The following is a 14,316-nucleotide window of genomic DNA, read 5'->3' on the forward strand; positions in this document are numbered from 1 at the left end:
AGGTGTGAGCCACCACGCCCGGCCAACACTCCATTTCAACTAAAAATATAAACAAATATTTTCTGAGCGTGGTGGTATGTGCCTGTAGTCCCACCTACTAAGGAGGCTGAGGCAGGAGGGTCAGTTGAACCCAGGAGTTTGAGGCTGCAGTGAGCCATGATTGTGCCACTGTACTCCAGCCTATCTCTTAAAAAAAAGATGACAAAGACCAAGTTCTTGTGTTCAGGCTGTTCCAATCCCACAGGATAGTCAGACACACACCTTACCAAGAACACCAGGTGAGACATTGTACATGGCATAAAAAGTACAGACAGTTTGAGGGCAGAGCACAAAAAGTACCTGGGTATTGTTGTACACATTGATGACATTGACTGGCCTATGGGTGTCACACACAAAGAATATAGTGTCTTCATCAGGTTGAAGAATATCCAACAGGTCTACATTAGCTCCACAGTTTATGAGAATAAAATAACGAAACTGAAAAAAAGGAAGATATTGTAAAGTAGCTATAACGAGGAGGCCCCTTTCCCTTCACCACTAAGCCTCTGAGTTGTTCTGCTTAAACTTACTAAGTCCCTGACATGTGGCGAGGCCCACGTGGCAAGGGATTCCAAAAAACGGCCAGGCTGGCATGCTAAGTGCTTTAGCATGGTGCCAGAGCAGGGTGGGCCCTGGGGCTCCATTTTCCCCAGGAGCACACTGAGACTCAGCAAGCCCAAGTCTTATGGACAGCTCAAGAAACTAATGAGGAGCAGAGCAAGACTTCAAGCACATGATTGTGTCTCTCCAGACCTCACGGTACTATGCTGCGTGCCTCTCCAGGCTAACGGCATTGTACAGGTTTAAGTTTTTAGCAAATACTTTATGGGTACTTAAATATTAAGTCCTTTATCACACTCCATCACTATCGCATGTGCTTTCCTTATCAATACCTAGCTGGTGCGGGTCCTTGACATAACAACAGGAACACCAGGAGAGGACTTGTCTCTGCCAAAACAATCCTAGATACGGCTAGGGACTCCAGGGTCCCTCTTCCATGTCCCATCCCCTCTCTGTGGGGTCTACAAGGTCCCATCTCTCATTTGGCCCCATGCAGAGGTGGGAGGAATCCTGGCATCTATTGTTTAAATTTATTCCTATATTTCAAGTTGGAAACCAGGATGCATTTTCTTGGAGAAATAATATAAAATAGTAGTGTATTCTAAAATAATTTTAACTAATTCCAGCACTTTAGGAGGCTGAGGCAGGCGGATCACTTGAGGTCAGGAGATCGAGACCAGCCTGGCCAACGTGGCGAAACCCCGTCTCTACTAAAAATACAAAAATTAGCCAGGCGTGGTGGCGGGCACTTGTAATCCCAGCTACTCGGGAGACTGAGGCAGGAGAACAGCTTGAACCCAGAAGGTAGGGGTTGCAGTGAGCCAGATCGCACCACTGCACTCTAGCCTGGGTGACAGAGCGAGATTCCGTCTCAAAAAGAAATAAATAAAGGCCGGGCGTGGTGGCTCATGCCTGTAATCCCAGCACTTTAGGAGACCGAGGCAGGCGGATCACAAGGTCAGGAGATCGAGATCATCCTGGCTAACATGGTGAAACCCCGTCTCTACTAAACATACAAAAACATTAGCTGGGCGTGGTGGCAGGTGCCTGTAGTCCCAGCTACTCAGAAGGCTGAGGCAGAAGAATGGCATGAACCCGGGAGACAGAGTTTGCAGTGAGCCGAGATCATGCCACTGCACTCCAGCCTGGGTGACAGACCGAGATTCTGTTTAAAAAAAATGTATATAGGCCGGGTGCGGTGGCTCAAGCCTGTAATCCCAGCACTTTGGGAGGCTGAGACAGGTGCATCACGAGGTCAGGAGATCGAGCCCATCCTGGCTAACACAGTGAAACCCCGTCTCTACTAAAAAAATACAAAAAACTAGCCAGGTGAGGTGGCGGGCGCCTGTAGTCCTAGCTACTCAGGAGGCTGAGGCAGGAGAATGGCGTAAACCCGGGAGGCGGAGCTTGCAGTGAGCTGAGATCCGGCCACTGCACTCCAGCCTGGGTGACAGAGCGACACTCCGTCTCAGGGGAAAAAAAAAAAAACTGTGTGTATATATATATATATATATGTAAGTAAAAAATAAAGTGTATATATATACATATATATGTATATATATAATATATATATAATATACATATATATGTATATATAAAATATATGTGTATATATAAAATATATATGTATATATGTGCATATATGTATATCTATGTATATATGTATATATGTGTATATATGTATATCTATGTATATATGTATATATGTGTATATATTTAAAAAGTATATATACACATATATATGTAAGTAAAAAATAAATAAAATAAACCAAAATAAAATAAAATGATTTTAACTAGACCATATTAAAAACTGCTAGATTCCAAGCACCTTACAATCAAATTTCTGCAAAACAAGTTCAAAGTTAGGGGCTATCCACATTCATTATCTTTTTTTGCTGTCAATTTTGCTTCTACAACTTGGGCGTAAGTCACCAGTACATACAGCATGTTTTTCTCTTCTGTATTGCCTAATGTAGCTGATACTTAAATACATACTGAATCTATTGTGGACATAGAATGCTGTGTCAAGAAATTACAATTGAGTAAAAAAGGCACGTTATTCTAAAATACATCTTCAATACCTGTTCTTTATGCTCAAGAAATGCAGTTTCAAGTTCTTGCCACCCAGAAACTGGAACCAGCGTATACTGCACGTGGTCACACTGGAACAAGGCCTGGAGAGAGAGTGTTTTCAAAGCCTATCTTATTTAGGACATTGGCAATTTACCTTGAAAAGAAACCGAGTTAGATTAGATGGATTGAGAGATAAAAGACACGGAATAACACTAAAGTTAGTGAAATGCTTCCGGGAAAAGCTAGGTGCTAGGCATATGAGTGTTTACCATACCATCCTGTGAATTTTGCAAATTACCAAATTAAAACATCGGTGAGAAATGCCGATTTAACTTCCAGGCCTTCTGAAAAGTTCCTGATCCAAGGGCCAGACCAAAACAATGTAAATACCATGCCCTATTCAAAACCAAACTAACGATCCTCCGTAATAGACTAGGAGCTCCCATATCCCCAGCAACACCTATGACTCAACGGTACCCAGAGTTGTCACAGATTCCTCTCTCTCAAATCCCCCATTTGAGAGGCCACTACAGATCCAAAGTTTCCCCCAAACGCCAACTGCTTTGTTCACCTATTCATATTAAGAGTTTGTTGCAAAAATACAAACTAGTCTCTTTACCTTTTACTTAATCCTCTATCCCACCCCACACCGTTGGGACAGGGAGGCAACCTCTCCTCTCACCTGCTGCTCACCTCCTGCCCGGCTCCCTCTCCCGCCCTAAGCCCTCAGCATCCATCCTGACTCTCTGCCCGCCCTGCGCCCCCACGCAGCACCCTCACCTCTCGCGCCGGCCCCGCCCTCCCAGGCCCCGCAGAACTCACCTGAAGGATCTTGCACGCACACAGAGCATCCACGTCCGAGGCCACGAAGAGAAGGACCCTCTATCGGGGAAAGAGCGGACGGGCTGAACGCGGCGACCCGAACCCCGGCCCTCCCTTGCCTCCCGGTCACCCACGGCCGCTCCTCCTCATCCCTTCCCCACCAGCAAGGCCTCGGGGGGGATCCCGGACTGGGCGTCACCTGGCTCTGGACCACCTCGTAGAACTCTTTGCGGAAATCGGACACGAACATAGCCACGGCAGCCGGACGCCTGGCGCTCGCGCTGAGGTACCAAGAGCCCCGGCGGCGGTCAAGACTCCCGCCAAATCACGGCTCCTCCGATTGGTCCAGGAATCACCAACCAATAGCCTCTTAGTTCCCAGCCTTCCTTTCTTTCTGATTGGACCACATTGGAGGCGGCCATTAGCGCTCTGCCATTCCCGGCTAGAAAACTCCAGCCCGCCCCAAAAGAAGGGTCACCTCTGAGGCCGAACGCAAGCACTGTTGCCCCTTTCAACTCTGACTCGCTTTTACCCAGAAACGCGACGCTCGGCGGACATCTTTACTTTGGGAAGAGAAGCCTACTGCCTCCCACTGGGAACCCCCAGAGAAAGTACACTTCTAGCCATACATTAAACTCAGTCACATACCGAATGGGGCAGCAGTCACGTTTGCAATAGGTTTTTGGTGTGGTCTGAAGAAGGATTTGTAGCTTAGTTCCGCCCGAGTCCTAGATGGCTGAAGCTGAGGCATTCTGGGTAGTGCATTCTGGGTAGTGTAGTCGTAAGGACAATGGGCCCTACTAAATTCGTCTGGAGGGGTTGAATACTATCAAAACGTAATTTAAAATAACTTTAAAAAGTACCTACTAACGAGGAAATAAATCACGAAAGGTCATTTTAATGCTTCTGCTGAGGGTGTTTTAGAGCCTAGCATCTTCGCCTGGCCTTTTCTCTTTTGCAGCCGACGCTTTGTCCCGGGCACCCCCCTCCGGGTCTCGGGTCCGGCACTTCCGGTGAGCCTCTGGGGCGTACCGGCTTGGCGCGGCGGAGGCGGCGGCGGCGGCGGGCTGGGAGAGCGGTCGGCGGGGTACGTTCGTGGTATTGTCTGAGAGAAGCGGAGTCTGCGAGGTGGTGTCCATCATGGTAAGCGGTGACGGGCAGCGGGCGGGGTCTGGGGGTCTGGCCCGGGGCCTGAGTTAGGGCCCGGCGGGGCGGCGCGGGACGGCGGCGGAGGTGCCAAGTCACCGAGGCCTGAGTCAGGCCTGCCGGCCCATCGGCCGTCCTGGGCACAAGCAGAACCCTTGACCACTAACCGCCTGTGGTCGCGTCCGCCAGTTCTGAACATGGCCCGCATTCCGTCTCAGCCGTACTGGCCGTCGTTGACGAAAGAAAGGAAAGTTTGTGTCCATTCACGGGTTTTCCATGTGCTGGACGCGCAACAGGTTTCCATAAACCCAAAGTTAGTTGCAAGGTTGCTGGGGATGGAAACAGGATCAGGCGCTCCCCAGGGAGAAATCTTAGAGGGCATGCCCGGTCTTGGGGGACACCCAGCTCTTGCCCCAGTTCCGTGAGCTCCGTGTCTACAGGTTCGTGCCTTCGAATCTGTACAGCGGTGTTGTGTTCGCTAATGATAATGATGGAAGCTAATACCTGCTGGTACATTTCCTGTTACATAGCTTTTAACACCTGTACTCCCTCATCACGCCTTATTTCTTTTAATCCCTACAATTCCTTTGGAAGCTAGGATGATTATTTTGAACCTGAGAAAACTAACGTTTACAGAGATACTTTATTCGAGTCACAAAAGTAGGGAGTGGAGAGTTGAAGCCAAGTCTGTCTGGCTGCAAAACACTCTTCGATATTGTCTTCCTGTCACCTGTTTATTTTAGTAAAGACAAGGAATGATTGTTAGATTTTATTCCAAGTGTGCCACTGTCAAACCCTGGCTTATTTCAATTCTTGAGTTCATCCACTCAAGAATACCTGATATGTTCCAGGCAATGTGCTAGGTCTCGGGATTGGAAAGGAAATTGAGAGATGGGATCTGGAGCAGCAAAGAAGGAGCAGAAGGTCGGGTTCATGGGTTAACTGCAGGCAGGTTGTTAAGTATGTTGCCCCTTTGTGCGGATTTACCTTTTATGTTCAAAGAAAAGAAATGGCTTAGATAGGTTGGCTAGTGAGAAGCATTCAAGGGAAGCAAGCCCCTACCCTTTTCTGGTGTTGTTCACCCAGAAACACTATTTCTTGTGTTATGGTTCTGGCGAAGATTTAGTTAACAGTTATGCTGCTTAAAAGAAGAAAGACAAAAGATTGGAAATTACTGTGCTGGAGTGCCAGGGAGTAAAGAACCATCCAAGAAATTAGGTGGGAACATGCTATGTTTGCATTTTAGGAAATGGCTAATTCAGCTTTCTAATTTTGGAGTTACTAGTAAACTCGTTTGTCAGTAGGTGGCATTCATTCTACTAAACATATATTTGGAATCAAGTCAAGAAATTTTCTGTAATAGAGACTTTTTCTTTAAATTGTGGTTAAAAAATCCAAATTTTAACCATTTTTAAGTCTATAGTTCAGTAGTGTTGAATACATTCACTAGCAAGATTTTCTGAACTTTTTCATCTTGCAAAAATGAAACTCTACTCACATTAAACAGTAACTCTCCATTTCCTACTCCTCACAGCCCCTGTCAATCTCTATTCTACTTTGTTCCATGAATTTGCCTACTCTAGGTACTTCCTAGAAGTGGACTCATAAAATATAAGTCCTTTTATGACTGACTTATTTCACTTGGCATAATATCCTCAAGGTTCATTCATGTGACAGGATTTCTTTCCCTTTGAAAGCTGAATAATATTTCATTGTATGTATATACCATACCAGTATTTGTTTGTTCATTCATCTGTCATTGGACACTTGAGTTGCTTCCACCTTTTAACTATTATGAATAATTGTGCTATGAATATGGGGTGTACAAAAATCTCTTCTTGATTCTGCCTCCAGTTCTTTTGAATATATAGCCTACTGTGAGATTTTATGTGGTTTCAGTTACCCAAGGTCAACCATGGTCCAAAAATTTTAACATAGAGACCACATTCACTTACCTTTTTTTACAGTGTATCCTTATAATTGTTTTATTATAACTTGTGAATCTCTTAGTGTGCCTAATCTATAAATTAAAATTTTTTTTTTTCTTTTTGAGATGGAGTCTTGCTCTGTTGCCCAGGCTGGAGTGCAGTGGCACTATCTCAGCTCACTGCAACCTCCGCCTCCTGGGTTCAAGCGATTCTTCTGCCTCAGCCTCCTCAGTCGCTGGGATTACAGGCGTGTACCACCACACCTGGCTAATTTTTGTATTTTTAGTAGAGAGGGGGTTTCCATGTTGGCCAGGCTTGTCTCAAACTCCTGACCTCAGGTAATCCTTCTGCCTCTGCCTCCCAAAATGCTGGGATTATAGGCGTGAGCCACCACGCCCAGCCTATAAATTAAACTTTTTGCAGATATGTATAAGAAAATTGTAGATATGTATAAGAAAAAAAATAGCATATATAGGTTTCAATATTATCTCTGGTTTCAGGCATCCACAGGGGATGTTGGAATGTATCCCCTGTGGATATGGGGGGTGGTGGGAGGAATACTATACTTTGAGAAAACCTCAAATTGATATGTTTGCTAAGCCTCATCTGAGTCTACAGTTTAAGAACTAGGATCTTAACCTTTTTAATGGCATCATGTTTTAGCTTTGCTTGTTGCTATAAGAAAGCATCACAACATAGTGTGACATGTACCTAGTCTGCTGTGAGAGCAACTGAAGGGGCACTAGCCCTGACCCTCAGCAGAGCAGCAGAGGCTTCCTGGGGAAAGGAAAGGGTGGTAATTGGAACCCAGGAGAAGGGGTATAACCACTGGGTACCTGTTCCTCCTGCTGCCTGGAATGCCTTTTCCTATTTTTTGCCTGGCTCTCTCTCATAGCATTCGGGTCTTTGTGCAGAGTCCCTTCCTAACTACCTATTTAAAATAGCATTCCCAGGAGCCCTCTACTTACTCTGCTGCTTGTCTTCAGAACTGCCGGACACACATGTCCCTTGCTTTGAGTGTATATCTCCCTTGGTTTGAGTGTCATTTTCACCAGGACAGGGGTGGTATCTATTTTGTTAGTGGACAAACATCACTAGAGTGGTGTTTCCCTTGTGCTCATGTCAGAGCCTGGCAGACAGTAGGCACTCAATAAAGAGATGTTTCAATTAACAAATATTGTTTAGATTAATGATAGTAAGAAAAGTGTTCAAGGCAGAGGAACTAGCCCAGGCAGGAGTCTGTGGGGCTGTCAGTACAAGTCTCTGAGGTATGCAAGAGGTTTGGCCTTGATCCTGAGGATGAAGATGGGAGCACAGCCCTGAAAAAGGTTCAGGACAGGCTTGGCATGGCCTGTTTTATATTTAGTAACATTACATTGAAGATTTCAGTACATTGTATTCTCTGACAATGTTTAGCAGCATTGATTACTCTGACGTGTTTTGTCTTTTGACATGAAGAAATGTACCTTTGTTTTAATACTTGTTTCTCTTTCCTCCTTCTAGTTCTCTTTCAACATGTTCGACCACCCGATTCCCAGGGTCTTCCAAAACCGCTTCTCCACACAGTACCGCTGCTTCTCTGTGTCCATGCTAGCAGGGCCTAATGACAGGTCAGATGTGGAGAAAGGAGGGAAGAGTATGTGCTTGTTTTTATTTGAATAGTAACCTTTCCTGCCCTAAGTCTGCAATGCTGTAGCCTTCAATGGTACTTACTTTGCATGTGGGAGTCAGAAGCTAGTGTTACTGTGAAAATGGTGCTTATTCTAGACTTGCTTTGTTGGGGTGGGGTGCTAATTATGGTTAGGTTTATGGCTGATAACCATTCAGTTCCCAAAATAAATTACATCCAGTAAGGTTCTTTATGAAAGATCACTATGACATTCTGGCTACCCTAAAAACCGTTTAAGGCTTTTTGTTAGATATAAAGAAACTGCATCTTGCCTTTGGTCTATCCTTTTTATTTTTATTTTTTAATATTTCTTAAATGTTCTTTCCACAGTAATTATGCCGCCCTCAGCCCTGGACCAACTCAGTAAGTATCTTCTGAGTGACTTAAGAACTTAGTAAATATAGACACCAAGAGTCAGCATGGGCTCCTCAGTATATCCAGACACCAGTGCCCTTTGTCAGCATCTAGCTGTGAATTGTCCCTGGAGGGCATGCGCTGCACTGGGAGAACCTGGGTCACAGGTACCTAGGGCAAGACCAGGGCCCCCTGAACTTCAGCTTCATCACTGCCCTGGGTGCTTCAGGTCCCTCCTCTGTGAAGGGAGTTCCCTTCCCCTTCCTGATCACCCCCACCCCACTCCCCCTACCCCCACAACTTTTCTCAGTATTCTGTCAGGATTAAATGAAGGTGCAAGTATCAGGTGCTTTGCACAGTACCAGGGCAGCTGATGCCATTGGCTGGGCTTACTAGATTTTTTTCCCTAAAGGAAGAATTGGTCAGCTCACAAGAGGGCGCTGTGAAGCAGGTTCCTCATCCCCTCCCCAAACATCTTTCATGAGCTCCAGACCCCCATTTCTTTTTTTCTTTTTTTTTTTTTTTTTTTTTTGAGATGGAGTCTTGCTTTGTCGCCCAGGGTGGAGTGCAGTGGCCGGATCTCAGCTCACTGCAAGCTCCGCCTCCCGGGTTTACGCCATTCTCCTGCCTCAGCCTCCCGAGTAGTTGGGACTACAGGCGCCCACCACCTCGCCCGGCTAGTTTTTTGTATTTTTTTGGTAGAGACGGGGTTTCACCGAGTTAGCCAGGATGGTCTCGATCTCCTGACCTCGTGATCCGCCCGTCTCGGCCTCCCAAAGTGCTGGGATTACAGGCTTGAGCCACCGCGCCCGGCCCTTCTTTTTTTTCGAGAAAGAGTTTTGCTCTTAGCATCCAGACTGGAGTGCAGTGGCGCAATCTCGGCTCACTGCAACCTCCGCCTCCTAGGTTCAAGTGATCCTCCTGCTTCAGCCTTCTGAGTAGCTGGGATTATAGGCACCCGCCACCACACCTAGCTAATTTTTTGTATTTTTAGTAGAGATGGGGTTTTGCCATGTTGGGCAGGCTGGTCTCGAACTCCTGACCTCGGGTGATCCGCCTGCCTCAGCCTCCCAAAGTGTTGGCATTATAGGCGTGAACCACCATGCCCTGCCCAGACCCCCATTTTTAATCGCCAGTGCACCACTGCGTCCTCAGCATGTCAAAAACTGAGCTATTGTCTTCCATTCCAGAAACCACCCCTCTTGCTGGGCTCCTGCCTCTTACCAGGCGTGCGATAGGCCCACAGGGGTTGTAAGAGTGGCCACATTCTTCCTCCCTTTTCTCTGACCCCTTATCCCACGAGAGCAACCTGGAAACCCATGCCCTAGCCCCATACTACACAGGCACAGAAAATCCCAATCATGGACAACCCAATCAGTGATGCAGTCATTGCCTTCCAGACTTAAGAGTGTTTCTGGTGTGAATTCTTCCCGTGTGAGGCAGGAGACTGGGGCTCGCTAGGAGGACAGGTTCATGCTTGGTGTTGGGGGCCTCTGGTGGCAGCAGGCTGAGAACAGGTGCTGGCTGTGTTGTGACTCACCTCGGGCTCTTTGCCCAGCCTGACTCCAGAGTAGCAACTTGACCTCTCTGAATCTCAATGTCCTCTTCTTTAACTGGGGACATCCACAGTGTCTATGCATCGGAAGTACTATAGTGTCTGTGACACCCTGAGCTATCTGATTCCAACCACAAGGTGGGAGGTAGTCCCTGAGCCAGCACCAGCTGTGGCTATACCCAGTGGAGGCCTCAGCTCAACCAGTAGGTCAACAGAGCTATGGCGTTCATAGTTCTCATGAAGACCCCGTCATTACAGAGGAGAGAACGGGCCCCCTAAAAAGGTCTTCCTTTCAGGTCATGCTGATCCAGGAGTCAGACACCAGGTGTGACCCTTGGCACAGGTGTCCAGAAGAGACTCAGGGGCTGGGTCATTGAGATGTAGCTCAGATCAGTGTTGTTCAAATCTTTTAAGTGATGGGAGAAACTTTTTCTGTCTAAATCTTATAGGAAGTCCTCTAATTCATAAAATGGGGGTCTCTGCTCTTTTTGGAGGAAGTGAGGGGGTACAGAGGGCCTGGGAGCCTCTAAGTCACAAAATGCAGTTTGAGAGTCAGTGCACTGAGGGACATTGGAGTCTCTCTCACTTGCAACAGTCTCAGACCCTTGGCTGGGCCCAGTCCAGTTTCCTGTGTACCAGCTGTAGGTCAGCTCCATGGCTCTACAGCTGAGAGATGCACTGGGACAGAGGTCCTGGCCCCTTTACTGCCAGTGTGAGTCACCCTTGGTGATAAGAGGGAATGCCCTCCCCTACTGTACCTCCATGCTGCTCCCAGAGGTTCTCTGTAGCTTCCTGCCCAAGCTTGCAACTTGATTTGCTTTATTAGAATTTGTAGGGAGATCTCAAATGGAATCTGCTTTACCTCCTAACACTAACTATGATTTTTGTTGGAATATTTGCCTAAACTAACAAGCTAAATTCTGCTTTGATGGTTGAATCCCTGGACTTAAGCCAGCAGCCTGGGTTTGAATCCTGGCATCACCACTTGTGTGTTGTGAGGTCTTAGGCGTGTTACTTAACCTGTGGGCCTCAGTTTCCCCATAGATAAAAGGGGATAATGATAGTACCTAACTGACTGTTCTGGGAAGACTGAACAAGGGCCTTACACATGGCAAACACCATCACTATCATCAGTTCCTTCTCGGTCCTCTCCCCCAGGGCCCTGTGTCTCCTGGGTTCCTGCCTCTTTCTGCCAGCCCCTCCTTTATGTGCCTGTGCACCTCTTGGGTCAGCACGTCACCAATCCAGCTTACTTGCCTCTGGCCCTGCTTTCAGCTCACACCTCAAGGTCCACCAGAGAGAGGAGGCGTCCTATGTCATGACCCTGCTGAGAGCCCACACTGCCCGCTGGGCCCAGGCCCTAGGTTCTACCCCGTGTGGTGCCCCTCCCCTTCCCAACCACTCCCACACCTGTCCCCAGCCTGTCTTGCCTAATTGCCCACCATTTCTGAACTGCCTGGGCTCCTCTTCCCTTCCCCGCCTTTGCTCAGGCTGCCGTCTCTGCCTGGATTTCCTCCCAGGTCTGCCCGCCCAGTGCCCAGCCTAAAGAACTCGGCCTCCAGGAGCCTAGCCCAATAGCTCTGTCGCCTCCTGCCAGCCCTTCCCACAGCACCTGTAGCATCTGGTTGTGGTTTTTTTCTTTGTTGGAAGGTTTACCTTTAAACTAGAAACCTTTAAAGATAGGGATTTTGTCCAGGACATGGTTGGCACTGAAATTATTTATGAATAAGTGAATGAACACATCACCTTTTTTTTTTTTTTGAAACAGAGTCTCGCTCTGTGGCTCAGGCTTGAGTGCGGTGGCCGGATCTCAGCTCACTGCAAGCTCCGCCTCCCGGGTTCACGGCTTTCTCCTGCCTCAGCCTCCCGAGTAGCTAAGACTACAGGCGCTCGCCACCGCGCCTGGCTAGTTTTTTGTATTTTTAGTAGAGACGGGGTTTCATCGTGTTAGCCAGGATGGTCTCGATCTCCTGACCTTGTGATCCGCCCGTCTTGGCCTCCCAAAGTGCTGGGATTACAGGCTTGAGCCACTGCGCCCGGCCGAACACATCACTTTTTAGAATGTTGACTTCAGAAAATCACAAGTCTATGCCAGTGCTGTGTTACCAAGTTGCCAGGCTCCTCCTTGAGCCATGCACTGTGCTCTTACAGAGGGGCTTCATCTGCCAGAGGAGTGTGGGGTTTGAAGGGCAGGGTTGTGGGGAGGCTCCTATGGGAAGGCATGGGCCGAACAGGTTTCCCTTCATAGGAGTTGTGCCTCATAGCCTCTCTCTTCTTTTCAGGCCGACTTAATATTACGTATCCCATGCTGTTCAAACTGACCAATAAGAATTCGGACCGCATGACGCATTGTGGCGTGCTGGAGTTTGTGGCTGATGAGGGCATCTGCTACCTCCCACACTGGGTGAGTGGGGCTGCCACTTAGGCAGAGACATCCCCTGCACTCGAGAGCCCTGGCCCTGGAGCAGGTGGCCCAGCCTACTCCTCCTGCTCAGCATCTCAGCCTGACTTGACCCGGCGGGAGAGAAGGGATCCAGAGCAATGTCCTGTGCCTTACGCAGGCTGGTGGGCTCTGGACGTACCTGTGGGCCACTGTGCTGTGGGAGCAGCCTTTTCTTTGATAGCTGCACAACTGGTTGTCCAGAAACAACAGCTGAATTGTTCCATCTGTGATTTCCTGGGTGAGGCTTTTTAAAAAATAATGGAGCAACAGTGTTTTTTAGGTGGTCTAGTAAGTAGGGTGTTTGAGGTTTTTATGCTTTCCCCTACTTTTAGTAGTCTGTCACAACGTATGTGTTTTTAGTTACCTCTAACTTAGTCTCCCACATCTCTCAACTGAACTGCTGTAGGAATGACACTTTTCTCCTTACAAGCAGGCTCTCTTTGGAAAGTTGACTTGAAGGACGTCATTGCAGATCTGGGCTGGGATATCCAGGGCGTGTGAGCCACCAGAGCCTGCCCTCGAGGCTGTACCCCTCAGAGAAGTGAGCAGAACTGTGCCAGTGCTGTAGGGAGGAGCCTGCAGCAATGAGAGTTCCACACAGGTAGCTGTGGCCCACTTGGCTCCTTCTTCTCCTCACTCCTCTCCCCAGCTCTGGCACATTAGGGAAGTTCACAAACGGACCTGCTTGTCCTTCTCTTTATGCTTGAATTACATCAGGCATACTGAGAGACCCTGCAGTGAGCTGTGGGCTGGGAACTCCCAGGAGTGCTTGCTTGTCTGCCACCAGGGAGGTGGTCTGAAGCCCACCTCTCCTCCTGATGCCCTATCATGCCCTGCCAGACGTTCAGAAGGGATGGCCTTAACTAATATTTTCTGAGATTAAATATGAATTGAAATTCTGGCCAGGCACGGAGGCTCACGCCTCTAATCCCAGCACTTTGGAAGGCCGAGGCAGGCAGATCACTTGAGGTCAGGAGTTTGAGACTAGCCTGGCCAACATGGTGAAACCCCGTCTCTACTAAAAATACAAAGATTAGCCAGGTGTGGTGGCACATGCCTATAGTCCTAGGTACTTGGGAGACTGAGGCAGGAGAATGGCTTGAACCCGGAAGTCTTAGGTTGCAGTGAGCCGAGATCATGCCATTGCACTCCAGCCTGGGCGACAGAGCGAGACTCCATCTCAAAAAAAAAGAAAAGAATAATATGAATTGAAATTCTGAAGGTCCCTTTCCTCCTTTAGCAGGTGACCTTGCCCATGCTGCCATGGCAGTGGCATTCTCTTCAGCCTGGGTCCCAGGGCCCTTCCCAAGGTCTGGGCCTGGCCAGTGTCTCCCCCACAAAAGCCCTGCACTCCCATTGCACCTCCTAGTGCCTGGCCTTCCCATGCTGCCTCCTCACCTCAGCTGACCAGGTCTGCCCACCCTGGCCTGTGGGGGGCTTTTATGCCTCAAAGCCCAGATAGGCTCACCTGCCCTCCCAGGTATTTGCTGCTCAGCCCCTTGCTATTCTTGTGTTTGTCTGCAGGTGCCCCCAGGGGCCTGAGGCCATGTTCTGCTCATCCGGTAGAACACCTGGTCACTGAAGCCACTCTTGGTAGCTGAAGTGTCAGGCAGTGACTACTTCCCCAGTCCCTTCTGTGGCTTACCTATAAGAGGAGGTGGTGATGCTGGGGATACAGTCAGTGTACCTCGAAGGTTTTCCTTTAAACCATAGACTTGAAGTTTGG

The 14,316-nt window shown here is 48.2% G+C and overlaps 2 protein-coding genes across 5 annotated transcripts in view; one reads left to right on the forward strand and one right to left on the reverse strand.

Moving 5' to 3' along the window:
* CDC45 (cell division cycle 45) overlaps positions 1–4,260 on the reverse strand; it is a 43,430-nt gene extending 39,170 nt beyond the window's left edge. The window contains exons 1-5 of one of the 3 annotated variants that reach the window (XM_007975042.3): positions 4,144–4,260; positions 3,695–3,889; positions 3,496–3,555; positions 2,682–2,774; positions 340–477 (exon numbers count right to left, since the gene is read on the reverse strand). In XM_007975042.3, coding sequence (XP_007973233.1) covers positions 340–477; positions 2,682–2,774; positions 3,496–3,555; positions 3,695–3,745 — 342 coding nt within the window. In that variant the 5' untranslated portion in view covers positions 3,746–3,889; positions 4,144–4,260. Of the gene's footprint in view, positions 1–339; positions 478–2,681; positions 2,775–3,495; positions 3,556–3,694; positions 3,962–4,143 lie in introns of those variants that run through there. The other 2 variants (XM_073007028.1, XM_037994848.2) reach the window with 2 other exon arrangements.
* Positions 4,261–4,510: 250 nt separating this feature from the next.
* UFD1 (ubiquitin recognition factor in ER associated degradation 1) overlaps positions 4,511–14,316 on the forward strand; it is a 30,096-nt gene continuing 20,290 nt past the window's right edge. The window contains exons 1-4 of one of the 2 annotated variants that reach the window (XM_007975040.3): positions 4,511–4,638; positions 8,073–8,205; positions 8,569–8,601; positions 12,430–12,551. In XM_007975040.3, the coding sequence (XP_007973231.1) occupies positions 4,636–4,638; positions 8,073–8,205; positions 8,569–8,601; positions 12,430–12,551 (291 nt within the window). In that variant the 5' untranslated portion in view covers positions 4,511–4,635. The remainder of the gene's footprint in view (positions 4,639–8,072; positions 8,206–8,568; positions 8,602–12,429; positions 12,552–14,316) is intronic. The other variant, XM_007975041.3, reaches the window with a different exon arrangement.

The sequence above is a fragment of the Chlorocebus sabaeus genome, chromosome 19 (assembly GCF_047675955.1).
Source record: "Chlorocebus sabaeus isolate Y175 chromosome 19, mChlSab1.0.hap1, whole genome shotgun sequence".
NCBI classification, from domain to species: Eukaryota; Metazoa; Chordata; class Mammalia; order Primates; family Cercopithecidae; genus Chlorocebus; species Chlorocebus sabaeus.